Source organism: Papilio machaon, chromosome 1, assembly GCF_912999745.1.
Source record: "Papilio machaon chromosome 1, ilPapMach1.1, whole genome shotgun sequence".
Taxonomy (NCBI): Eukaryota; Metazoa; Arthropoda; class Insecta; order Lepidoptera; family Papilionidae; genus Papilio; species Papilio machaon.
Window position 1 is genome coordinate 4,227,537 of NC_059986.1, and position 25,025 is coordinate 4,252,561.

A 25,025-nucleotide genomic window follows, 5' to 3' on the forward strand; every position below is an offset into this window, starting at 1 on the left:
GGTTGAAAACCTTGCAACGATTGAATTTGTTCCCACGATTTTTAAAACCGTAGTCCGTTTTTATTATAAAAATAAAATTGTGGCCATAAAGAATATCGAAGCAAAGACTTTTTGGTAGTTAAGATGACGAAGCTAAAAAATAGTACATATGGAATTAATGTTGATTATTTTATATCGAATGACAGGTTAGTTTTATCTAATACACGGATGAATAATAATCGAAGTATAGAAATGTTTTAATATTTATTAAATTCAAATTAAATTTTAATTTACGTGGATGTATATGAGTGAAATTTAAATCATTAATTAAATTATATAAAACTGACATTTAAATTAAATAGTAACGAATTCGAATTTGCCTTTCCTTTTAACACAAGCAATAATTTAACGCTTTTGTTGAGTAGATTGCTGGGTTGGAGTACAAAGACTTACGGCTTGCGTGTAAGTGTCATTTGCAATCTGAAAGTAAAACAATAAAAAAAACATACTTTCGCCCGTAATTCTATCTTACTAATATTATAAATGCGAATGTTTAGATGGATGGATGTTTGTTTGACGGTATCTCAGGAACAGCTTAACGAATCTTGATGAAATTTGGCACAGATGTAGAACACGGCCTGGAAGAATACATAGTCTACTTATTAAGTTTTTTTTTTTGACAAACATGCAGGAGAAACAATGATTTCAGAATATTTACAATCTATTCATCTTTTTTACCCGACTGACAATGAGGGTAATGTAAGTTTGTTGTTTTATGTATGTGGGTTTGTATGTATGTAAATTACATTTTAACGGCCTAGAACCTAAATTGACCCGATTTTGAAGAGTGAGATGTCATTCGATTCGTCTTCTCCGGAATGTCACAGGGTTTATTACATCAAAATAAAACACACATAGTGGACGTGACAGATGAAATTCTTAAAAAATAAGCAAAAATCTCAGTCGCCATTACTTTTTTCATTATGTAAAGAAAAAAATTACATATTTTTAACGACATTTCTGAGTATATCCTTAAATAAGATAGTGTTACATATAACATTTTAGTTTATTAAGTTTAAATTTAAAAATAATGTTTTAAAACGCAAATAATATATGGCGCTATATCATCTATTATAATCCAAGTCAGTCGGGTTTTTTGGTTTTTCTAAATTAAGGTAAGGTTAGGTTAGGATTATCGTTTTTTTTTAAACATATATGAACAAAGCTACAGTAGACAATACTTACGTCACTAGCACTAATGTTTCTATTTTCACTATCGAATTTTACTACTAAAGGCTTGCCGAGGAAATATGGCATCTTAGTTTTTAGACTTGTTAAAAATCTCGAAAGAACAGGTTCCTAGAAAAAAAAAATATTTCCTTCATAATTAAAGCAATTAAATTGAGATGATGAGTTTATTTGATTAAAGCGAGTATCCATTATTATGAATAGAGATAACACGTAAGAAGACTTCACATTTTAATCTTTCTTTGTAACTATTAAACAAACAAAAAAAATTGTATGTATGCTTTATAATATCTTACCTCAGCAGACTTGGGCAACGGTGTTATGATGGGAAAGTTTTGTGTTAAGCATAACTTTGGATATATAAATGGCTCTCCACGCCAAAACCTAACCATGTAATAAGACCCCTCATCTTCCGGTATGCGGTAACCGTGCTGAAACCGAATGTCACAACAATTGATGCAAAAAATTTGGAAAATATGGTTGGTATCATTGTTAGAAGCGTTCTCACTTACGATATTTTTCCAGTGTCTCCGTAAATCTTGATAACACTTGAAACTTCCGGATTCAGGTAAAGTTTTGCAGAAATCCTCTATAATTGCTTTGTTTAAACTAAAAAAAAGTAACAAGTTAATCTAGTATAATAAAATATAAACTGTATTTAAATGTAACAGAAGCATAAAAACCTTGGCAATACACGGACGCAGGCGCCGGGCTTGTAGTGTTCATCAGAATGGATTAAAATCATTTTAATCGGCTTTAATTCGAGTACCGTTACTGAGTCTGGAATTACAGTCTTATTTATATAAATATTTATTTTGGTTATGATTTATCCAATTGGGAGACTAAACAATATAGGAATTGGTTATTAGATATTTACGTAAAAAGTTATCTCAATGTGATTTATTGTCTTTCTGTTTGCTTATAATTTTATTATTATTAATTAATATTATTATTATTCCACATATTTATTTCTTTTTTAATTTTATATATTTTTCTTAATAAAATCTTAAACAATATTAAAAAAAATATAAAAAATCTGGATACGTCGGCAGCGGAGCCTTGGGCCCAAGCTACCGGCGGTTAGGCCTCCAGAGACAGAAACCTCCTCACAATGCGTGCCGTGCTCAGGAGTACGTATTATTATAAAAATATATAGGTATACATCGCGTAGTTTAAAGAGTAGTAAGTAAATTCGTCAACTTTTACCGTTAAATGAAATTTGGTATTTGACACCATCCTGAGGTCCCGTAGTCGACAGAAAATTTCTATTATTAATGAGATAATTATATCCTATCGTATTCCAATTTGGCGCAATCCGAGCCGTCATCGTATAGCGGAAACACATAACAAACATCTCTGGTGTCACTTTCCTTATAGCCCCTTGCTATAAAATTAAATTATTAAAATAAAAATACCAGGCAATTAGTATGGCATAAAGTTTTTTGTAATTTCGTTGCTTTATTTAAATGAAAAGTTAGGGTGTGTATGTTTCAACTTTTTAATTTTATGACTTACTTGACTAAGGGAGAAATTCATCAACAACGATGTTAAACGATCGTAATCATCGTTCACCGTACTAATAATAATATGAACTTGTTTAATTTCTCTTTTGTCAGGACAGGCTAAAATCGAAGAGTTCGAAAATATGAGCATCCTGAAAATAACTTTTGTTTACAATCATAGCCTTAACTACAAGTAATGTTCAAAGTACAAAGCAGATTAAATTTTTACCTGCATTTTAAGATTTTCCAATGAAAATGTGACGGTGCAGATCGATCATGTTTATCATTTAAATCAGCTGTAGCCACAACGTGTCCTATGTTATCGAAACAGGGGTTTTCTATGTGAAAAGAATAATAGGATTGCATGTTTGCCATTAATTATTTGCAAATTACTTGTAAGCACTCAAGTCTATATAGCTTAGCCACCATCTAATTTGTTGTATTTTCCCGCCACTTTTAACTTTTTAAATATCAGGGCAAAGACTACATTGCCTGCAGACTATTGATTATAGCTAACATAGAATAATCTGTTTTTACATTTTAACGCAATTTATTTTATTGGTAACGAATAAAAAAGTTAATATGTCTGATTTTATTTCATTTAGGTAACAGTACTTTATGTAAAAAAAGTTTTCTTTCTTCAAAAACGGCTTCAAAAATTACCAATTTTAACTTTGTACCTCTCGTGAACTATTAAGGGTTGCCAACATTAAGATTTAGAAAAAAAAAAACAAAATATAAAAAATGTCACATTTTATTGTATTAATAACAAAATATATCGAATAAGTACTAACGTTAAACTGGAAAGGCCACGATGTCAATATTTAAATAATATTACAATTAAAATGATACAATTTTAAAAGGAAGATAAATGTTCAGTCATGATTTTCAAATTGGTCGCGTGCTTTGCGCAAGACGCCTTGCGTCTTGTGTATCTCGCGGCAGATCGCGCGCTGCACGCTGCGCTTGCGCATGTTGGCCGCGTTCAGCTGCGTCAGCGTCTCCGCCAGCGTCGCCTTCGTCCGCGCTAGTTTCTGTTTCAGTATCAAATTCTCTTCATACAACGATCCTGGAAATTGAACATGCTTAATTTTTGATCGTCTATAATTTTAATTTACAGTACAATTGAATGTACAATTTTTTTTATTATTAGTTGACTGACAGATTAAAATTTAAAGAAAAGATGGAGTTTATGAAAATAATACTCACGTGGCGACAATGAAATGGCATCATTTTGTTCTAAACTAGAAAGCCTGTCACTATCGATGCCCTGGTCCGGAGAAGTCGGTCGGTCCTCCTCGGAATGAGCGGCTTCTTGCATTTCAGCAACTTTATGGTCGGCCTCTAACGCTACCTTACGAGTTAATTGTATTTCTAACTGTGCGTTTGCATCTAAAGCGGCGGTGAGTTTATCCCTAGCTTCCTCTAATTCTCTTTCAATTTGTAGTTTGTCATGTTGTGCTCTGGCCCTCTCCAGCGCGGCTTGCGACGCCTGCACGGTCGCCTCGTCCGCCGCTCGTCTCAAACATCTCTCAGTCTCCATAAACGTTGTTTCTAAATCTTGCCTCTCTTTACGTAATTTATCTGTTAACTGAATGTTGTAAGCAAGTTGCTGCTCACAGTCTTTTAGCCTGAACTCCATTGTTAAGTAAGTATTTCTAAGCGCATCCAAATTGTTATTAGCTTCAACAACGTTATTACGTTCCGAGGTTAAAGCCTCCAATAGTTCATCTTTCTCGCTTATAACTTCGTTGATTCTCGTCATTGCCTGTTCTAATTTGTTACCAAGGTCTTTCTTTTCTTCTTCCAGTTGTTCATTGTGATTAGTTAGTTCGCGAATTTCTTCTAGGAATGCCGATTCATTAATAATTTTATTATCATCAGAGCGGGAACCATAAGAGATGCGAGACCGGCGTGGTCTGGCTTTATTACTGTCGGATACAATTTCTTTGCCGGCAACGCCAGTATCGCAAAGACCTACTCTAGCCATCGATACTTTTCTATCTGGTTCTGACCAACATTCAGATTCTGATATCACATCCGCTTGAGGGAAATGTTTATTATTTAATTTTTTCATTGAGTACCTCTTGGTGTCATCGCTGCACATCACATGGTGTCCAAACATCATAGTTAAATCCTCTATTCTTAACGATTGTGAGATATCAAGATTACTTTCATCCATTGTAAAATCTTCAGGTGCCATAGTCTCGTCCAATTTCAGACCAACTGGTAATGCTAAACTTTGCTCTAAAATACTTTCTGCTAATTTCTTTTTTTCTTCTCCGAGGACACATCTGTAAAATATCATTATTTTTATAATTACCAATATTTTTGATAAAATAGCATATTTATTTCATGTACTTATAATTACTTGTGGGATAACAGCTTATCAAGGAAGTACGCCATGCCTTGTAAACGTCGTGTCAGTAGTTGTTGCAGGTTGCTGAAACATACAAAATTTAATCATTTTATCCCATATTAAGAAGAAAATGAATCTGAACAAAAAAAAACACATAATTTTCCATAATTACCCTGAGGAATCTTCATTTTGTTGCATTTCAGAATTTTTCTGTAAATTTCTCAGTCTATTTTCCAAATCTTTGATATGTTCATCTTTGCATTTCAAAATTTCATTGTACTTTTCAATTTGCGAGTCACTTACATGAGCATACGTTAGTTCCTTATCCTGGAATATTAAAATTAAAATTTTCCGTCAAATTAAGCGATGTTTATCTAAATTTATAATGTCATGTTATGAAACAATACTAGATATCTTAGTAATGTTATAAATGGAAATATATAGATGGATAGATGTTTGTTTGAAGGTATCTCCTTAACGGTAACAGATCTTGATGAAATTAGGCACAGATGTAGAACATACTCTGGAAAAAGACATTGGCCACTTATTATATTTTTTTAATTCCGCATGGACGGAGTCTGCTGCAGCTATTACTGTGGTGAAAAAACCCAGTTGTATTAAAATTAGAGATTTAAAGTAAATAATTTTATTTTTATTGAATGTAATTTTTGAGGGAAAATTAATCAAACATTATTTACCAGTTTCAACTTCTTTATTTCTTTATCTTGTTGTTGTATTTTTTTCATACATCCCTTGATCATTTGTAGAGCCTTGTGGTTTTCTTTGCGAAGCTTTGTTAATTGATCCTATAAAATTAGGATAAAAAAATAATAATAAACAAATATAATTATATTCCACGCCCGTATCAATATTGCTATAAAATAAGTTGTTAAAAATATTTAAAACGTAAAACTTTGTCTTAAAAAAGCAATAATAATAAAAAAGTAATTTCAATTGTATGACGAAATCAATTTTTCGCTTCTCATAGTTAGAATTTTAGAAAGACTTTGTTTTATAATTAAGTATTTAACGAGAGACTATAAGACAGATAAATAACAAATTAAAACTCACCAAATCTTCATTATTTACTGTTACTGCAAGATAGTCCCTAAAAATAAACAAAGAATGTTAACTATGCAATTGCAGGTGAAGGTTTTTGTGACATTTTAGACACAAGACAGGCATCAAGCGGAAGTAATTCCGCATTTCGTTTGATGAGTGGTGCCGGAGGACTAATTATAGTCCTTATTTCCCACCCTTTTCTTATAAGGAAAGGATGGGAAGAAGGTGGATTTGATGGAGGAGATGCATAGGAATGTTAAATGTTTTCTTTTTGTGCGTCTCCTCCTTCGTCGATTTAGGGTAGACAACGTATCTGCAACTGCGAATGTCTATGGCAGCAATCGTTTCGCCATTTCGGCGAATTCCTGTGGCTGCTTGCTCGTTTGCCACCTTGTAATATTAAAAAAAAATATTTCAAATATTACCCAGCTGATTCCGATTCCGGATATGTGTCGTCGACAGCTTCTGGTTGCGTTTCTGTAGCCTGTAAATAACAATAAAACGTTTCATTTAAATGTTTAATATTATTTTAGAAATTTGAATACAGTTTTAATGATCTTTAGTAACCATTTCCTTTTTTGTTTACAAGAGCAATGTACCAAAATATTTCCTCCGAGTTCATTTATCAAATTCTGTACTTTAATCTGGGTAAAACATTAATAATTTAGATAAATAACCTAGAAACTAGAAATAAAAATAAGCATTCTCACCTTTGCTTCCTCATTTATGGCATTTCTCATGGCACAGCTGTTGTTCATTGATGTTTCCACTCCTTCTGTTGAAATAGACCCCTGAAAAAATTACATTGAATGAATTAAATAAGAAAAAAAAATACAGTCGAATTGATAACCTGCTTCTTCTTGAAGTCGGCTAAAAAGATATGAAACATATAATTAATATGAGGATCGCTATTACTTTTTAAAATACACACCTGATGTTCCAATACGTCGATAGCTTCGGCAGCCGCGGCCAGAAGTTCTTGCTTATCGCTTAGTTGTCTTCTTAGTTCTTCAACTTCTACTTGTAGCCTTACATTGTGTTCTAATAAACCCTGAAACGTGACATTTAATATTACAAGTCGTAGTTTTAGTGAAAGTAACTTATGAAAGTCCAGGGAAGAAAACAAATCGAAAGACACCTTGCACTTCAAAATCGGACACCTATTTAGGTAATAGGGTTCACAATATTGCAAACATACGGAAATAACATTACGTAAACTGACTTTACGACTTAATTTTCTTAGTTGTTCGCCATCTAGGTTTGAAGAAATCACAAAAAAATCATCAATCTCTAAAAACTCAATCATCAGCGCTTATAAAAAGTTACAAAAACATCGAAACAATAGACTTGGCATTTGAATTTTGCAATTCGCAATTTGAAAACATATCTTTCTTATTAGATGTAAATATTAACAGTTTACATCTAACACAACTATTCGTGGATAATAATAGCCGTGGTTTGCGTCAATCTAAATCTGAAATAATGTCAACAAGTATGGATGTTGTAAGAAATATAGTCAGTTCTTTTAAAGTCAAAAATGCGCATCATAACTCGTAAAATCTCCTAATAAAACTTACTTGAACGGCGGGTGGTGCTCCATGACCCAGTTTTTCCTCAAGAAAATATATCCTTAGTTTCAAATTAAAGTTTTCTTTGCGTAATGAGTTCAACTGTTCCTCGTATTGCTTCATGCTAACTCCACTGGCAACTGTCACATCTGTTAATGACGAAATCATAATGAATTCGATATTTTATTCATATTTTCAAATCTATTTAAGTTGTTGTCTCAAATATGTCCTCGAGTATATAAGTCCCGGCTCGAAGACTACCCATATTGGGGTGGCTAGAACGCAACCACACTGACCCAGCGTGGGTTTGTTGACTTCACACATGTCTTTGAATTTCTGCTGGTATAATCTTTTCCTTTACCGTAAGAAACATTTAAGAACCATCATAAGAAATTTTGTTTTTGTTGTCCTAAGAAACTCTACTTTTTTAATTACCTACGCGCAACTATCTAAATTTTTCTCACATAACACTCTACGTTTTAATTTTTAAATGGTTTTTCCATTGGTACTGGCTAAAACAGACAGTTAATAAACTTACTGTGACCCTCAGGCGAAGGGAGCGTCATCTCTTTGAGTGCCCGGGGGCTGGTGCTGGAATAAGATAATGAAATGTATAAATAAAAAACGCTCAATCAATTGAAACTAATTCTATTGAAGTCGATACTAAAAATTACTAAAATATCTTATAATTGCCCGCAGCACAAGCAAGATGTTTGGTAGACGATTCGCGCCACGCAGATTGGAACTAAAAATTTATGATCTTCCGCCATTCACAGTTTCGAACAATACATGTAAAACTTGCTACAAACAGATAATGAAGCATGCAGTTCAGCTTGGTCCTTCCTGTGACTCGTTGAATAAAACAACGACCCGGATTTAGAAAAAAACCATGAAAGTACTTATAATTATTTTTTTGTCATATCGCCGACGTGTATGGCTAGGGGATATTGTAAACTATCGATAAACATAATCTGACGGTGCATGGTATGCCCTTATTTTATACCTATAATATCATAAATTATAAAGCGATCATGTTTATAATTCAGAAGAATGCGATATATTTTCTCGTGAGTTCCGTAGAGCGAATTATCGCTAACTAACCGATAAAGATTTTACACGCCACTCGGTGATTACTTCGGTATTGTTATTTTTGAAGTCACCTTATAAAAATATGCGAAGCTAGTTCGGTCAAGTTCGTAAAGACTAAAGACTGTACCTATTGCTTTTAATTTTTAATTGCCTAATATTAACTCACTCTTACTAATATCATAATTTTAAATGCGAATGTTTGGATAAATGAATGTTTGTTTGAAGGTATCTCCAGAACGGCTCAACGGAAGTTGATGAAATTTGGGATAGATTTAGATTTAGAAATATTCTGGAAGAACACATAGGGTAGGTACTTAAGATTTTTTTTAATTCTTCGCGAGCGGAGTCGCGACAGTTAGTTTAATATAAATTTGTGGGTTAACCATAAAAAAACTTAGACAGTGTTTTAATTACGTTTAGCTCAAACATATGTTAACCCTTTTATGGCACGCTGATTTATTGACGCTGATTAGACATCACGAGAAATTATTATTATTGAATTATGATTCTGCGTAGGCTTCCGAAATGCGGTCTAGACAAATAAATAATAGAGTACTTATACCGGAAGTATTTTTGTTGATACATATTTAAGGGTAAAACATAGACTTTTGTAACGATATTGACGTCCATAATATCAATCACCGGCGATCAAAGGGTCACACGTGTTTAACTGTATTTTTGGAGTAATACAGTAATAGTATGTTTGTAGTTACTATTATTGTAGGTTTAAACTTGCATTGATAATTGTTGCTACTGAAATGCCTGTACAAAATCGTATAGTGTTTTTTTAGAAGAATGTGAGTGATGACGTTATGATATTAACATGTGTTGCGGCAGTGAAAACTTGTGACAAACTGCCACTTGCGGCAGCGCGTTGTCTATTGTAATAATACAAAGTAGATATATGGCACTATTGAACTTGGACAAGTTCATTATTCTCAATAAAACGATTGCAACGATATCACTAAGCTTGTTTGTCAAGAATCGAACGTCAGTGAGCGTTCAGTGGACCTAGGATGAATATTTGCGACAATCACCTTCAAAACTAGCATGAGATTTTTGGCGCAAATTTCGCCCGATAACGGCGCTGCATAATTTTTAATACAAGTTTTATAGATGACGATACATGTTATAGATTGGAATATGTTGTGTAATTTGATTAAAAATACTGACGATTTTAAATTGTTATTGTCGTTAATGTTTTATATCGAAATTATCATTATATAACCGTAATAAAATATTGTTTGTTTTAACCTTGGAGTCGTACCCTTGAATACCTATACTTTAAGAGAAAAGCAGAAAATAAAGTACATAATATGAATATGCTCAGTTTAAATAGATTTTGTTATTGCCATTCTAAATACGTATAAAATGGGTAACTATTGTTTGGCTCTACACAATGCCTATTTGAAGCAAACAACAACACAAACAAAATTGCCGTATTACTAAGAAATACATTGAAGTGTAAGATAAATTGTTTTAAGTCTTTATCGTGGAACCACTTACGGTAGGTATTGAAGACGCGTTTTTTTTAACAAACATACCTAAATGCTGATGATATGCTATTCCCATGCTTCGAATGATTCATTCTTGGTAACGTCGCCATCTCAATGTGAGACAGTTTTTATTTACTATATCAAAAAATCAACTCATAAAAAAATCACGCTAACACTGCACTGTGCTATATTAAAATAACACGTCCGAGTTCGTTTTAAACTCGGCCACATCTATTTATACAAGAAAATAAATCTGTTTATGTCACATCATTTGCGCTTTTCACATAATTACTGTACAATTAAAAATATTTTGACGTCTAATTAGGTAGTAATAATCAAAACAAACAACACATATAGTAAACAAATAAACGGATCAGCTAAATTGACGCAGCTGATTTACTACCGTTTTCTTAGCGGTAAGCACGGGATACTGATACTGTACACTGTGAACACTGATATTGAATATAGGACGGGACAGTCGGGTGCGAATCGGGAGCGTTCGTCAGCGTCCGTACGTAGGCCGTGAGAACGCATGTTGTTACATGCACGGGAGAAAAAGAGATAAAAGTACTTTTGCCGTGGGTCCAAGAGGCGAAGGGCGGATGCTGCTCGTTGCATCTCATGTCGCACAGAACAGAAATAGAAGTGACTGCGCAGCACTAATGCTCCAAATTTTAGAGACGTTCCTCTTCCTATGTTTTAGAATAAGATAATCAAACTAAGTATCGTTAAATCTATCACAGTTTCGAACGTCATAAATATAGTTTTAAAACATTTATTTGGAGATTAGGTAATTGAGATCAAATTGCTACGTTTGTAACGTAATAAAATATTTTCTTATTAATAGTTTATTGATTTAATAATAATAGATCTTTGAGGTTTACATATACACATAGGTCATTTTTGGAGTAAGCATATTGTAGATATAATCCGGGATTTGTATTGTAGATACAAAGAGCTTCAAGACATACAATCCGAGATTAACCCAATGGTATTAGTTATTAGTATAATTTCATAGTAAGGTCGAGTGTTGAAAGATTACGGATCGCCTTCCAAATACTAATAATAAGAAAAAAGTAAGAGCTCGTCCTGTTTGTCGACATGTGTTATCAACAGAACCAACTGCAACTGCTCACGTTGTTTGTCAATTTACAGTTTTGTGTACGTGCACTTTCGGATGCAAGACAACGGATTCTTTGCAGACTTCATTTTGATTCTATTATTACCCAAACAACAAACGTTAATTGCGATGATGACCATATTATCTTAATTCAAACGTGGATAATTCAATAAAACTGTGCATGTGTTAAATGAATTTTTCATGAAAGTTTTACAAATTGTTATTTAGACCTTTAATATACTTAAGATTTTAATTTGATTATATAAATAATTTTAAACTTTATATTATAACAGATCGCTATCTTTCTGAGCTGGTGGCGCCCCCGTAGACATTTTCAACCGTTAAAACGAGAGCGCCAATTATGAAATTTACTTTTTTGGATTATTAGGATTTTAAGTAAATAGTATTTTATAAAATTTTGAAATAAAGATATGGTATTTTTAATCATATTACGTTTGAAAATTGCTATGCATAACTTATTTCGTAATGTTATTACTTCTCTCTATAGAAAAAAAAGAACTAATAATACAGCTATTTAAAACGATTCAGACATAATGGCTCAAAATTTTATTCATTTCACGTAAAGTACTGATGTTAATCAGTGCAATTACAAAACTCAATAAACTTAAAAAAACCCTCATTAAAAATACTATAACCTTCAGCAAGCCTTTTGCTTGTTTGTGAATTGGTTTTATTACTAGTTGAAATGCCACAGAAATAGCTTGGTTCTAATAGAATAACTACATTATTAATACTGTTCCAATCAATAGCATCTTAAGGTTACAATGAGCAATATAATACTTTGAATAATATTCAAGAATTTGTTCCTGAATGTCAATAATGTTCACGAATTTCATGAAAAGATGTACTGTGTGCAATAACATTCATGAAACTCATTGAATGCAAAAGTGTGATTCGGTTGTGCAAAATCAATTTTTCTACTTGAATATACAAATGAATTTCTACCATTGCATTACAAACGCATTTCTTAACTGTGGATGTCCTTTATGCTTCTCTTTTGAAAAATAAAGACAAAAATAGGCTAAATACAAGTTTAAAGGCAACAGAATTCAAACACATGCAATGATTATATGTTGTCAAGCATGTTATTACTATTTTTTAATTTTTTTTTAAATATTTAGATTATGTTGTAGGACCAAACCACCTATGAATTAGTAACATCTTGTGAACTACAACTATAATAAGTGTACAGCTGACTAATATAATAATTGTGAAAGTTTAGTTGGATAGATGAATGTTTGAAGGTATCTTCCGAATAGCTGCATAGATCTTGATGAAAATTGTTATAGATGTAGAAAAACTGTGTGGAAGAATACATAGACTAATTAAAAGTTTTTTTATTCCACATAGACAAAGTTGCAGGCAAAAGCAAATTTTATAAGGACATCTATATATATAAAAGAAAGTCGTGTTAGTTACACCATTTATAACTCAAGAACTGCTGAATCGATTTGACTGAAAATTGGTGGGCAGGTAGCTTAGAACCAGGAAACGGACATAGGATAATTTTTACCCCGTTTTCTATTTTTTATTCCGCGCGGACGGAGTCGCGGGTAAAAGCTAGTAGAAAATAAAACAAAAAAAAGGAGAAGTTATAATATTGGACAACAATCCAATAATATCTAAAAATATGCAAATATCAATAATATTACTTTTATTATTATTGTGTGTTTTACTAATATGTTTTTGAAGATAGTACTAATTAAAATGTTTCAACAGTGATGAGCACATCCAAAAATATTGGAACTGCCACTTAACAAATACAGTGGACCTAGCGCGAATATTTGCGACATGCGCCTTCATATCGTCATTGAAAATTATATCCAAATTATTATGAGATTTTTGATGGCCAATATTTTATTGCACAAATTTTGACGATGACGATACGACGGCGAAATTATAGTATTTTACTAAATTTGTCACACAGCATCTATTTACAAAACCCTGTGAATGTATCGTAATACTTTATGATGTAATATCATAAAATATTTAAACTAGGTTTATAATTTTTTAATCTAGATTATACGTAATCTCTACCTAGACTAAACCCAGTGGATGTTACGCATTGGTAGTAATTGAAACAGAATGTGAAAAAAGGTGAATTGAAATAACTAAGTTCACTAAACAACATAATCTTACTAATATTATAAATGCGAAAGTTTAGATGGATGGATTTGTTAGAAGGTTTCTCCAGAAAGGCTCAACGGCTCTCGCTGATATTGGGCACAGATGTAGAACATAGTCTAGAAGAACACAAAGGCTACTAATTAGTTTTTTAAACTCCGCTCGGACGGAGTCGCTACAGCTAGTAAGAAATAATTGCAATGGAACAATTGCGGTCAGTCTGAGTAATTAATTAAAATTGCCACAATAAGTACTTACATGATAGGTTCAGAAAGAGTTTCGGACATTGTACCAAATTATATTATAATATTTTGATGGTATTTTAAACTTAACATGAGAAGTTCTATACACTTAAAATAAAAGTAGTACTTTAAGAACTCATAAACTTTGCTAAATAGAATGACAATTTCATTAACGGCGACGGTTAGCAGTTGCATTCGAATATAAAAAGCTGCTAAAAACACCTGTCAAAGATGCCAAAGTCGCCTTTTGTAAATATATGCGAATAAATGCCAGTAACAATCTACACTTGATGAAAAGTTTCCCCATTTTTAGCAACAATAAAATGAGGAATAACAATATAGAAAAGGAAACCAACCACGTAAAAAATTATGACTTAATAAGAACACGTAAGAAACTTTACAATGCATCTGTACCAATTTATTTTAAAATCGGTTCACACTCTGTTGTCAAATGTCAATGTCAACTGTCACTGTTAAAAAGAAGTGACAACTGTGTTGATTTGGTATGGTTTAAAATTGTAGGTTATTTTATTGATAAAAATATTATTATTTTTTGTCTATAATGTCTCTTCAAGCAAATATTCGCTCTTTATTTCAAAGAATTATTATTTCTGATATGAAAGTAGTAAGTCGGTTTTATTGCACTCCCAACGATGAAAATATCGAAGAAGAACAAAAAAAAGCAATAGATCCTTCCAAGGATAGAACAAAAGTAATTCCTGTAGAAACAAGCATACGTTATCTTCAAAGCAAAGCTTATGAAGAAACTTATGGTGGTAAACCAGTGTGGACATTATATCGACGCAATCACAAAGGTGGTTTTGCACCTCGTAAAACTAGAAAATCTTGTGTTCGAGGCGGTATTATTTCTACTGGAAATCCATGTCCTATCTGCCGAGACGAATACTTGGTATTAGATCACAGAAATACAAAATTGTTGCAACAATTTATTTCAGAATACACTGGCCAGGTGAGCAAAAATGATACATACATACATTTTGATAAGCTTTTATGGTAAATCAGTTAATAATGAAAATACATGGAGCTTATTGCCTTAATTGTTTAGTAATTTGTATTGTATATTTAATTTTGTACAAAGAAAGTAGAAACTGAGATATTTAGTTATTTTGCTTTTTCTTAATAGACAATTTTGTGTAGTCTAATAGTAGACTTAGCATTATTGTTATGCAAGGTTCTTAAATTAACATACAAATTGATAAGTGTGATCCATTTGTAATTGATCTTAGTTATTTGAAGTATTACTTTAATATAATTGTTACCCAACAGTCATTTTATTGAGTAATTCTGTAAGCCTGAGCTCCTTGAGAAGGTATTAAAAAAGAAGAAGGTTATCAATTAGACTGTATTTTTTTATGTGTGTTATATGTATTAAATACTTTCAGATACTTGATGCCTTTCATACAGGAATATGTCAGAGGAAACAAAAAGAACTTCTGGTGGCTATAGAAAAAGCATGGGATCAAGGAAATTTGACCTATGATGTTCCTTTCAGAGAATATGATTATAGTTTGTACAATAAAACCACAAATTAAGTAATATTTCATGTATTTAAAACTTCATTAGTCATTTAGTCAAATATACAGTTAATAACATAAATTCTTTTATTGACATAACCATACCCCCAAAGTTATCTGTAATGGCACTAATTGTTACAAAAATATTTTTAACTTATTTAGTATGACACTCAAATATATTACATTGATTATAAAAGACGTTAGTTATAGTTATCGATAATTTTTGTTCTGTTTCTTTGCACCAGTAACTCTCTGATAAGTGCAGATTTTTCTCGTTCCAATACTGATATTCGTTCATTTTTGCGATTCACTTCCTGCAAGATAAAAACAATTAAATATTTACTGAAGAATACTAAACAATTGTTAGTATTACTTTGGATTGATATTGTTAAAATATTAACAATTTTTTAAAGGAGGCCAAGTATGGTAAGATTTAAACAGCCATCCTCCAATAATGAGCGTCGGTGGCTCAGGGGTTAAGCACTTGACTTGCAATCTGCAGGTCCTGGGTTCGAATCCCGCCATGTACCAATGTGTTTTTCGATTTACATATGTACATTTGTCCGACGTTCTTACGGTGAAGGAAAACATCGTGATGCAACCTGCACATATCTGAGAAGAAATTCAATGATATGTGTGAAGTCAACCAACCCGCACTTGGCCAGCGTGGTTGACTATGGCCTGGTCACCCCTAACTTGGGGTAGGCTCCGAGCCCCTCGGTGGGGACGTATAGTGAGCTGATAATGATGATCCTCCAATAGGAAATGGCTATAGCGGAAGATACAAACCTCAGCTAGCATGCGGTTCTGAGATCTGAGGACCGCCGCATTATTTGGTGTAGTAGGAGGCGAGTTTTGCAGGCTTGTAGGCAGTGCAAGGTTCATGTGCAAAGAGAGCGGTCCGTGCCGCCACCCCGCGGCCAACGCGCCCAGCTGCCGGTTCAGCTCTAAAACTCGCGCTTTCAACAGTTCCAATCGTTCCTGATGCGCTTCGTTCCAAGGTTCCTATGAAAGAATATAATTCTACGTAAATATGAATTTATAACGTACCGCAAGTTCTGTAACCTCATTTTGATGTAGTATGATTAAAGCATAAGATATTGAATTCTTGTTTTTAATAATTCGATAGTTTCTATGATGATTTTACGACGTAAAAAAAGTAGAATAGTTTTTCAAAAAAATTGTAACTAATCTTATATAACTTGTCTACCTCTTCGTTTCTTTAATTTTTTCTGATAAAATTAATCTCGTTTTTGCAAATGTTGCAATTGTTGTTTTAATTCTAATATGTAACAGGTAACGTAGTGTAATAGTACCGAGTTTGTTTATGGATAGATATTCTGAAGTGTAATTTTACCAATACGATCAAGTATCGTTGTTGTATCTTACCACGTATGTCCCCATACGTCCTGCATAGCGCATTTTATCTTGAACCTCTGCCAATTGCTTCAAGTACCATTCGCGCGCTTCCTCGACTGCCGACAGACCCTGCAGTAATACATCCTTTTCTTGCTCGATTTGCTTCATTCTTTTTAAAAGATTGTAGTCGACGCCATTCTGCAAAGTATGCCTACGAGGCTCCCTGCGACGAGCGACACGACGCATATGAAGTTGAGTTTCGTTTGCTGACCGTCCGTCGCCTAACCCTCGATCTTCCCTATTTTGTTCATCGACAACCCGAGACATATCGAATTCCAATTTGTTTTCTAAATCGTCTCTTTCAAAAGGCATATCATCCGTCTTGAAGTTAGATCTTACGCTTTCTTTTCTGTCTAGTTGATTCTTTTCCAGCCTCGGTGGTTTCGGAGGACCATACATCCGTTGGGTAATATCCTGCTTAGGCATCGCTGTACCTACGTTGTGCATTAAATCTGGTAATGGGTTATCCTTATCTTCAATCAATTGGGGCATACTTTGCGTTCTATGTTGACCGTGTGTCGATGTTTCTGGATTTCTTGGTATCCAGTTTCTATCTCGATTTTGTGTACTATTAATGTCTAGTAACGGCGCAGAGGGTGGACGGTGTACTTGGGCACTTACTTGCGAATGCATTACTGAATTTTCTATTTCTTCCATACTACTTACCTTTTTGGTAGCGTTTTGAACTTGGTTTCGTAATAAACATATTTTTAGACCAGTGCAGAATGATTCGAATGTTAATAAACCATCATGTGAAGCTACCTTTTGTAAACTTTCAATAACACCACGGGGTAAACCTTTAGTACGATCGTCGCGCCAACGATTTTCAATATCCGTAAGTTTTACACAACCCGTATGTTTATCGTCCATTATATCAAAAAGTGTTCGCATAGCAGTAACAAATTGCTTAGGCAAGGACTCCATTTCTGTATATCGTTCATGACTCAATGTTTCAATTTTATATCGATAAGCAACGGTCGCTACTTAATTACAACTTGAACATTAAACATAGTTATATGTTATATTAACCTAGATTCACAATACACTTAACTGCACTAAATAAATATATTGTTAGATAAAAATTTTTAACAACACGAAGGCTTTCATATCAGTACTAAAAGTTTCTAGAATTTTATAGATAAGTTAAGTGACCGTTTTTTGTCACATGTGAAAAAGTCGACAGTTTGTTGAACTGTAAATACGTACGATGTGATAGCGAACTGGCTTCACAGTGGGAGTGATTTTGCGGATTGTACGACTGCGGGAAAACCGGTCGGACAGCATTTCGGGCAGGTAGGGACAGAATCATTGCTGCAGCACTGATTGTCGAGCTTTTGTAATTTTCTATTAAATTTGTTAATAATAGCAATTAGCAATCATCACGGGGATTGTTACTCAGCCCCAGGCTTTAGCATTTAAGCATATCGATTTGGTTGATTGTTTTATTATTACAAAACAATCAACATCTACTCTACAAAATATTTTGCTTAATGTGAGAGCCTAATTCAGTAAGTACGTGTGTCAATAAGTATATGTGAAGCAATTAACAATATGTACTTACAAATGAAACAATACAATTATGACTGTGGAAAAATATAATTCAAATATGTACATATGTTTGTTTATACGAATACATATTATTCTGAGTACGTAGTAGTAGTCGCATTCAAATATCAAAATCCAGAATTGGCAAACTATTCGATTATTTGCGAAGATAGTGGTAAAAATTAATAATTAAGATCGTTTATTGCCGTAAAACTGTTGCGAAGTTTTTTGAAATTTTACGTGGTATTGCCAGTTTAGTTGAAATTTTATAGAATTGAGTATCAATAAGGTTTTAGATTCTTATAAGACAGGGGAAAAGGGTATTAATATTCGATATTGTTTAAGTTATAAAAATTAAGCCATATCTTTAAGGTTTATAAATCTTTTGTGTCGACCCCACGTGGGCGGTAAAAGGCCAGGGAGATGAGATAAGAAAGACAAAGGATAGCGAAACTTTATGATAAATATATCTTGCACTTACAAATATAAATAAAATAGGCTAAAAAAATACTAGGATCAGGGAATACCACTGTTTAAACAAATTGGCTAGCATGGACAGTGCGATAACGAATTATTATTAACTGTGTAGATGCTATGTAATTAATGTAAGTTAAATAAAAAAACAAACCCTTTTTTTCCTTTTTGTGAAGTTTGGACTACTATCCAGATTTAGTAATGGGTAACACTGAAAAAAATGTGACGTAAAATGTCAAACAAACGTAAATCAACGAAAGTCTACTACTTAGAAGTTTAGAAATCGAAATAATTTTATATATTTGTGGTCGAAAGATTTGAATACATTAGTTTTATGTTGCCCACATAATGTCTACAAATCAAGATAAAACTCATGATGTTATTGAATCTAATGGTAATTTGAATAAAGAGGATAATCGGAAGACTTGGGTGAAATTCGATGATGAATCTCCACAAACTAATGGTCATCAATCTGACGGAAAAGTAGCAACTACGCCAAGTACATCTCTAACTGTCCAACAAGAAGTTCCTGCAGTTTTAAATACGGAAACTGTCCATGTTAATTTAGAAAGAGGAGACAGGAATCTCGAAAACACATCACATGGAATTCTCACTAAAAATGTAGAATTTGTGAACATACGTTCCGGTTTTTGTAAGTAATTTATAACTTATTAATTGACTTAGAATTTTGGTCTAAAATATACTCTTACTATACTTGAATTATTAAGTGTCTCAAAATTTCATATGTAAAATTTCTTCAATTTGTATTAAAAATTATCTTTTACTTTTATGAACCACAAATAATAAATATATAAATATGAATTAAACTCTACTTTTTTTTTTAATCCAATAAGAATTTTCCTAAAACCTCATTATTTGTATTTTTTCATGACATTAAAATTTATTTAATTTACAGCAAATGGTGATCTTCTGGTAACAGTGTTGCCTGTGAATGCAAACTGGCCTTGGATAACAGCAGCACGGTTTAGGCCTGAATTAGTACCCGAGGAACTTATGGCTCAAGGTTTAACGGTGTGTACAAAACTAATACTTTTTCATTTTGTTACTTATCATTTAATTTTTATTATTACTTTTGTATATGTTTCCTTCTCAATAAAGGGGGAGTAAAAGTCTCATTTTACTGAGGTGACTGTTTGTTTAAAAATAAGTTTGTTTCAGCTTACGGTTGAAGAATATGTTCATGCAATGGAACTTCTTGTAAATGATGCCCGTTTTACACTTTACAACATTTGTTACAAACGTGTCCTTGTTTGTTGGATAACTTTGGCATTTGTGGTGCTTTTATCCCTACTTTTCTCTGGTTTAACTGGCCTGACACTATTTTCTCTTGGAGTATTATGGTTGATACTCAATGCTATGGCCATTTTCCTTTGCATGTGGATCAAGCTAAGATTGTCAAAGGGCTTGGAGCAGTGCTTGGGTAGCGTTAACAAGCTACTCACTAAGCATAATTTATTACTGGCCTTAGATGACAGAGGAAAAATTTCATGCCACAAAGTGAACTTGTGCTTTATATATTTCGATTCCGGTCCATGTATCACTCATATTCAACAATTTATTGAGAGTGAAGAAGGAAAAACTATTATGCAAGGATGGGAACAAAGACTCGATGTAACTGTCAACGACATTGTGATACAAGGAAGTCAGTCTACAAGACTATCTAGGAAGCAGGTATGATTTTATATTTTATTCATAATTTTTAAAAAGTGTTCTTAAAGTAGCTGACTTTTAATAAAAAGACATGAAGATGACACCAATTTTTTATTAATTTAGTGTTTCCGACAAGCTTGTCCTCGGTTCTAAAGACTTTTTCCACGGTATTGCCAATGGTTTTTAAATATTGGTTAACATTATGTATTGTGAGGTTTGTGCTAATCATCTTTTGAACACATGCACTGAAATATTTATATAATGAGAAAATTAGGATAGATTAGGATATATATTAAAAAAAAAATGGATTTTAAATATATATTAAAATAGGTCAATATAATTTCACCATAGGAAGTGTTTTAAAATTTAAAACATTTTTATTCTATGTGCAATGCCATATCCTTAACATTCTTCATACAGAATTATATTAACCAATAACTAGTCATAGTTACATTTGCTAACCAATTACACTGTCAATGTTGGTATTAAAGATTTTACATAATAACATGGTAAAAGGGCACTTTTTAACATATTTTATATTATTTATCAAATGTTGTTTATTGTGTTTGCCGACCCTCCATAGGGATAAGGGCAGGTTGATGATGTTGTTTATTGTGTTTATGGTGATATTGTGGATATAATATTTATAGTGTAGTGGTTATAAAGGTGATTTGTATAATAAACAACTATGTACTTGCATTCCTTGAACCAAAATAATTTGCTTGGGTATGGTGCAGTAGTTACATTTTATAGTACTAAGTAAGATGTATAGTTTTTTTCTCCCGATTTCTATAAAGACAAAAGCAAAAGCAATAAGGTGATATGTTTATTCTTCCCTCAAGGAAAGACTAATTGACACAAAGACTTATTTGTACACTAAGTCCATTCTTATATGTAGATACTATAGAAAATCTTAGTTGAATAAAGTGTGAAGTCATTTTGTATAAAGTTTACCATAACTTATTTAGAAATGTGTTTTAATAAATATCTTACACAAAATTATAACTCAGTTTGTAGGATAATAGAGATAAAAGGCATTACTAAGTTTAAAAAGTTCAAGTATCTTTTTTAATGTTTGTAATGAATGTCTAAATATGTAAATTCGTAATGAAATAACGTACACGTTCAAATACGAGCATGACTTGTAATGTTTTCACTAAACTCTCTGATTCATTATCGATTCTGTTATGCAGTAGCTATTCTACGCGTTTAGTTATCGTCGTCGAGACATTGCGGCGGAATAATAAAACCTTGATGAGTACGGCCTTGGCGACTTCGTTGTGTTGCATACTAAGTTTGCTAAGCATCTGCCGACCGTTTCGTATTACTGAGTTGATACTTTTAGATATTAACGTGTATGTTTTTTTCAACTAGTTTCGTATTTCAGGCCAGCTGATAATGCTGACGTAGAGTAGGCAATACTTTTTCTCTTAGTTTTTTTATCATTTGTATAACTAACCCAAACACCAAGTCGTACAAATGCGTTCTAATATTATCGTTGATCGTTGTAAGTAGGGTTGCCAGGTCGCCAAACCCAGTAGCCGGACAGACCAGGCGGTTTGGCCGGACATTAGGGTAGAAAGGCCAGACAAGACCTTCTGTCGACTCTCGTCACCTGCGCTCGGCCACTCTCGTTTGCGAAATTTAAAAAGCCAAAAAAAAGCCGGACAACCGTTTATTTTGGCCGGACACGCATTCAAAAAGCCTACCTATGTCCGGCTTTATCCGGACGCCTGGCAACGCTAGTTGTGAGTCACACCTGCTGCTAGCTAATATGTGACTGCTTTACTTTAAAGCATATGAAAATTATGATTATAATTTCCATATCCAAAGATTATTTTTATATTTCCATGTGAAAGATACATCTTTCGTTCTTTGGAAGTCGAGTGTCGATGTCGACGAGCTAGAGAAACAAGACTACTTATTTCACCACTTACCATTATTTTTATAGTATATAAACTGACAAGTATTTCTCGTGTTCAAAAAGTTTTCTACAAATTATGAGATATGATGTAACAATTATTATGTTACATGAATGGTATAAGTCACACACTGTGTTTATGTTACGAGGCTTGATGACGCAAAATTTATCTAACAATCTACATACTGTGTCGCTTCTATTAACAATTTCCTAATATAGTCGTCCTAGAAGAAATAATAAAGAAGTTCATACCTTATATCTAAATATATATTGCTAATAATATTTTTCCAATTTTTTTACTGTCCTGCATGTAAAGTTAACCGGTTTCTAACATTTTGTTAACCTAACCTAACCTAATATATGTATGTAATGTAGAGGTGGGTAAGCTGGGTGTATAATGTGCAGGATATGGCAGAGCACGTGTACCTCCGGTACCTACAACGTTGGGGCAAGGACTTTTTGCGGCGCCGCCTCTACTGGACGCTGGACGAGGAGGGCGGCAACCCCGCGGCGCCGCGCCACTTGCCCCTCGCGCTTTGCCCCTGTCAGTACGTCGAGGAAATATTGCGGAACAAAGAACCCAAAGATACGCGCGCCTGTTGCCCGCCTTGCAACGACTGGCTCAGGCGCCGCGGTATCGATTGACCAAATTACATTGGCAAGTCAGCTTTACATATTACATAAAAACATACCTTTAACCCGACCATTTGTGAATTTAATCGTGTATATTGCGTTTTGTCTCGCACAGGAAAGGGCTGCGCTTCTTTTTTTACGATATGCGGGACGATGGGGAGCGTACGCCATCAAAAACCGGCTAAATCTGAGCACAATGGTGGCCGGCCGCCACGGAGACAAATACGTTTGTCCGTGCCAATTTATTGAAGAACATCTTAAAACTAAACCACCCGCGGGCATTGCAAAATTTTTCATGTTACCCAATCAAAATAATCAGTTTTATTAAAACATGAATATACTCCGTCCAAAAATGAATCATGAATGTCTATCTCAATTGTAAAAAAAAAACATATGGTAGTTGTAAGAGATTGAAGCTGTACCTTTACACGAGATTTAAACATTTGTTATGTTGTATAATGTTTATTATGTTTTAAAATTATTTTCAATTACAATTAGAATATGAGTAGAAAAGTTTCATAACATATCAGGGATAATTTTACAAGGTGACTTTATGGCACAAAGTACTTAATCATAATATATTATAGAATGTAGAATATACAAACACTTATGCATTCGAATTTAGATATATAATATTAAATAATTACCAATTGTTAATTAAAAAGAAAATTTTGTGGACCATTTATGAAATATAGATACTTCGCATATATTTGCACAATTATTTAATCATATTATATGCGGAAAAAGCGAACTTCATTCATTTTTTTAATCAGGCAAAATTTCTTGTCAAATCTACATACAAGAATTTTCTGCACAAAATCTAAGCTGCCATACAAGAAACTTCTGTTGTACATGTATTTAATTTAACGTGTAATATTCATATATTACAATTTAAGATTATTTATTAACTTACTACCTATATCACACAAGGCATAAAAGACAATTTAAGCAATTGTGCAAAAGTGAATCAAATATCATATAATAAGGAACTAATTCATTTTATATTTTTTTCAAATGTAAATACTGTTTTACTGCACAATTGGTAAAAATAACATCACACGCACAATTTTTTTATAGTGGGTTGGAATAAAAATGATTTTATTGTAAATTATTTATTTCAGTTATGAAATATAAGATCACAATAATACTAGTCGTGATGAAATTGATAAATGAGAGGCAAAACAAGTAAAATAAATGTCTAATAAATTTTCAAAGAATTGCATGTCCATGTTTCACAAAATGTGGTAACTCAGTCTCATATTCATAAAGTAAGCCAAAGTTACTGAACTACTTTTTATTATATTTTAGTCAGATATCTGATTTTTATGATTGCATTGGAATTTATAAATAAATTCAACATTATAGAGGTCATTCCAAGTTACCAAGATCTCATTTATTGACATCACTTAACGTAACATAAGAATGGGTTGAACATTGTTGAAAATATGGAAATTTATTTAAATACATATGTATCACGTACGATTTTCGTATTTAAAATGATGGTCGCACCATTTTAGTCTACTGTTTTCTTGTGTATGCTGTAATTCCTGGAAAATAAAAAATATCTAATGTTTGGTGATGTTAAATGAAGATGTTTATGTGTGCCATTAAATGTGCAACTACGTATTAATTCTAATCTCTCTTTATTAAGTTAAACTTTTACAATTTAACTTTTGTTTCCATTTTATTAAATAACAATATTCTTTCCATTATTAATATTTTCGATATTACAAAAAATTTACCTTAATGTTCTAACAATGTATAGGCCATAAATTCATGATGGTCCTAGGATTTGTTTTTCTCATTAAGGTTATTTTCTAAACTTTCGTTCTCAGTTCGATATTTTTGTTAACTATTGTAAGTTTACGGTACACATTTACATTGTGTTTACATTGTGAGGAAGTTGTATTTGAATTGTCGAGCGGTTATAAAAAACATGTGCAAAAAGTAAGAGTGTATACGAAGTGCACGCGGCTATTGTATGACCGGAACTCGCATAAAGCCAGGATGTCGACTT

General features: G+C 32.8%; 5 protein-coding genes across 10 annotated transcripts; 2 read left to right on the forward strand and 3 right to left on the reverse strand.

Annotated features, from left to right (window-relative positions):
- Window positions 1-362: 362 nt before the first annotated feature.
- LOC106714360 (uncharacterized protein C18orf63-like) lies at window positions 363-3,095 on the reverse strand. Its single transcript, XM_045679968.1, has 8 exons — window positions 2,959-3,095; window positions 2,743-2,881; window positions 2,434-2,611; window positions 1,911-2,007; window positions 1,740-1,836; window positions 1,524-1,658; window positions 1,234-1,338; window positions 363-459 (listed from the first exon to the last, which is right to left on the reverse strand). The coding sequence occupies exons 1-8, from the start codon at window positions 3,093-3,095 to the stop codon at window positions 385-387; spliced, it is 963 nt and encodes a 320-aa protein (XP_045535924.1). The 3' UTR covers window positions 363-384.
- A 435-nt stretch (window positions 3,096-3,530) lies between these two features.
- LOC106714443 (CDK5 regulatory subunit-associated protein 2) lies at window positions 3,531-14,043 on the reverse strand. Of its 5 annotated transcripts, none has more exons than XM_045679853.1 (12): window positions 13,827-14,043; window positions 8,257-8,309; window positions 7,728-7,867; window positions 7,082-7,201; window positions 6,861-6,941; window positions 6,576-6,634; window positions 6,160-6,196; window positions 5,787-5,894; window positions 5,261-5,415; window positions 5,101-5,172; window positions 3,939-5,023; window positions 3,531-3,798 (listed from the first exon to the last, which is right to left on the reverse strand). In XM_045679853.1, the coding sequence occupies exons 1-12, from the start codon at window positions 13,853-13,855 to the stop codon at window positions 3,605-3,607; spliced, it is 2,133 nt and encodes a 710-aa protein (XP_045535809.1). In that variant the 5' UTR covers window positions 13,856-14,043; the 3' UTR covers window positions 3,531-3,604. The 5 variants fall into 5 exon arrangements, with proteins under 5 accessions (XP_045535809.1, XP_045535775.1, XP_045535702.1 ...); XM_045679819.1 differs by lacking the exon at window positions 13,827-14,043 and adding an exon at window positions 10,875-10,936; XM_045679746.1 differs by lacking the exon at window positions 13,827-14,043 and adding an exon at window positions 10,707-10,868.
- Window positions 14,044-14,300: 257 nt separating this feature from the next.
- LOC106714397 (28S ribosomal protein S18b, mitochondrial) lies at window positions 14,301-15,363 on the forward strand. Its single transcript, XM_014507434.2, has 2 exons — window positions 14,301-14,780; window positions 15,214-15,363. The coding sequence occupies exons 1-2, from the start codon at window positions 14,373-14,375 to the stop codon at window positions 15,361-15,363; spliced, it is 558 nt and encodes a 185-aa protein (XP_014362920.1). The 5' UTR covers window positions 14,301-14,372.
- Window positions 15,364-15,447: 84 nt separating this feature from the next.
- On the reverse strand, window positions 15,448-17,917 carry LOC106714441 (suppressor APC domain-containing protein 2). Its single transcript, XM_014507493.2, has 3 exons — window positions 16,735-17,917; window positions 16,135-16,350; window positions 15,448-15,659 (listed from the first exon to the last, which is right to left on the reverse strand). The coding sequence occupies exons 1-3, from the start codon at window positions 17,686-17,688 to the stop codon at window positions 15,546-15,548; spliced, it is 1,284 nt and encodes a 427-aa protein (XP_014362979.2). The 5' UTR covers window positions 17,689-17,917; the 3' UTR covers window positions 15,448-15,545.
- A 1,099-nt stretch (window positions 17,918-19,016) lies between these two features.
- LOC106714442 lies at window positions 19,017-23,534 on the forward strand. Of its 2 annotated transcripts, XM_014507494.2 has the most exons (5): window positions 19,017-19,435; window positions 19,700-19,815; window positions 19,963-20,475; window positions 22,781-23,033; window positions 23,124-23,195. In XM_014507494.2, the coding sequence occupies exons 1-4, from the start codon at window positions 19,132-19,134 to the stop codon at window positions 23,018-23,020; spliced, it is 1,173 nt and encodes a 390-aa protein (XP_014362980.2). In that variant the 5' UTR covers window positions 19,017-19,131; the 3' UTR covers window positions 23,021-23,033; window positions 23,124-23,195. The 2 variants fall into 2 exon arrangements, with proteins under 2 accessions (XP_014362980.2, XP_014362981.2); XM_014507495.2 differs by lacking the exon at window positions 22,781-23,033 and having other exon boundaries at window positions 23,124-23,534.
- The last annotated feature ends 1,491 nt before the right edge of the window (window positions 23,535-25,025 follow it).

Excerpts from the sequence above, each read along its gene's own strand:
- LOC106714360 (XM_045679968.1), bottom strand. The coding sequence starts at position 3,095 with ATGCAATCCTATTATTCTTTTCACATAGAAAACCCCTGTTTCGATAAC. Across the intron at positions 2,612-2,742 it reads TGAATTTCTCCCTTAGTCAA|CAAGGGGCTATAAGGAAAGT; the intron begins GTAAGTCATAAA and ends TTAATTTTATAG. Across the intron at positions 1,837-1,910 it reads TGCGTCCGTGTATTGCCAAG|TTTAAACAAAGCAATTATAG; the intron begins GTTTTTATGCTT and ends ACTTTTTTTTAG.
- LOC106714443 (XM_045679746.1), bottom strand. The coding sequence starts at position 10,837 with ATGCGTTCTCACGGCCTACGTACGGACGCTGACGAACGCTCCCGATTC. Across the intron at positions 7,868-8,256 it reads CCCTTCGCCTGAGGGTCACA|ATGTGACAGTTGCCAGTGGA; the intron begins GTAAGTTTATTA and ends CGTCATTAACAG. Across the intron at positions 7,202-7,727 it reads GAGCACCACCCGCCGTTCAA|GGTTTATTAGAACACAATGT; the intron begins GTAAGTTTTATT and ends GTCACGTTTCAG.
- LOC106714397 (XM_014507434.2), top strand. The coding sequence starts at position 14,373 with ATGTCTCTTCAAGCAAATATTCGCTCTTTATTTCAAAGAATTATTATT. Across the intron at positions 14,781-15,213 it reads TTTCAGAATACACTGGCCAG|ATACTTGATGCCTTTCATAC; the intron begins GTGAGCAAAAAT and ends AAATACTTTCAG.
- LOC106714441 (XM_014507493.2), bottom strand. The coding sequence starts at position 17,688 with ATGGAGTCCTTGCCTAAGCAATTTGTTACTGCTATGCGAACACTTTTT. Across the intron at positions 16,351-16,734 it reads GACGTATGGGGACATACGTG|GAACCTTGGAACGAAGCGCA; the intron begins GTAAGATACAAC and ends ATTCTTTCATAG. Across the intron at positions 15,660-16,134 it reads AGAACCGCATGCTAGCTGAG|GAAGTGAATCGCAAAAATGA; the intron begins GTTTGTATCTTC and ends TTTATCTTGCAG.
- LOC106714442 (XM_014507494.2), top strand. The coding sequence starts at position 19,132 with ATGTCTACAAATCAAGATAAAACTCATGATGTTATTGAATCTAATGGT. Across the intron at positions 19,436-19,699 it reads GAACATACGTTCCGGTTTTT|CAAATGGTGATCTTCTGGTA; the intron begins GTAAGTAATTTA and ends TTTAATTTACAG. Across the intron at positions 20,476-22,780 it reads CAAGACTATCTAGGAAGCAG|GATATGGCAGAGCACGTGTA; the intron begins GTATGATTTTAT and ends TATAATGTGCAG.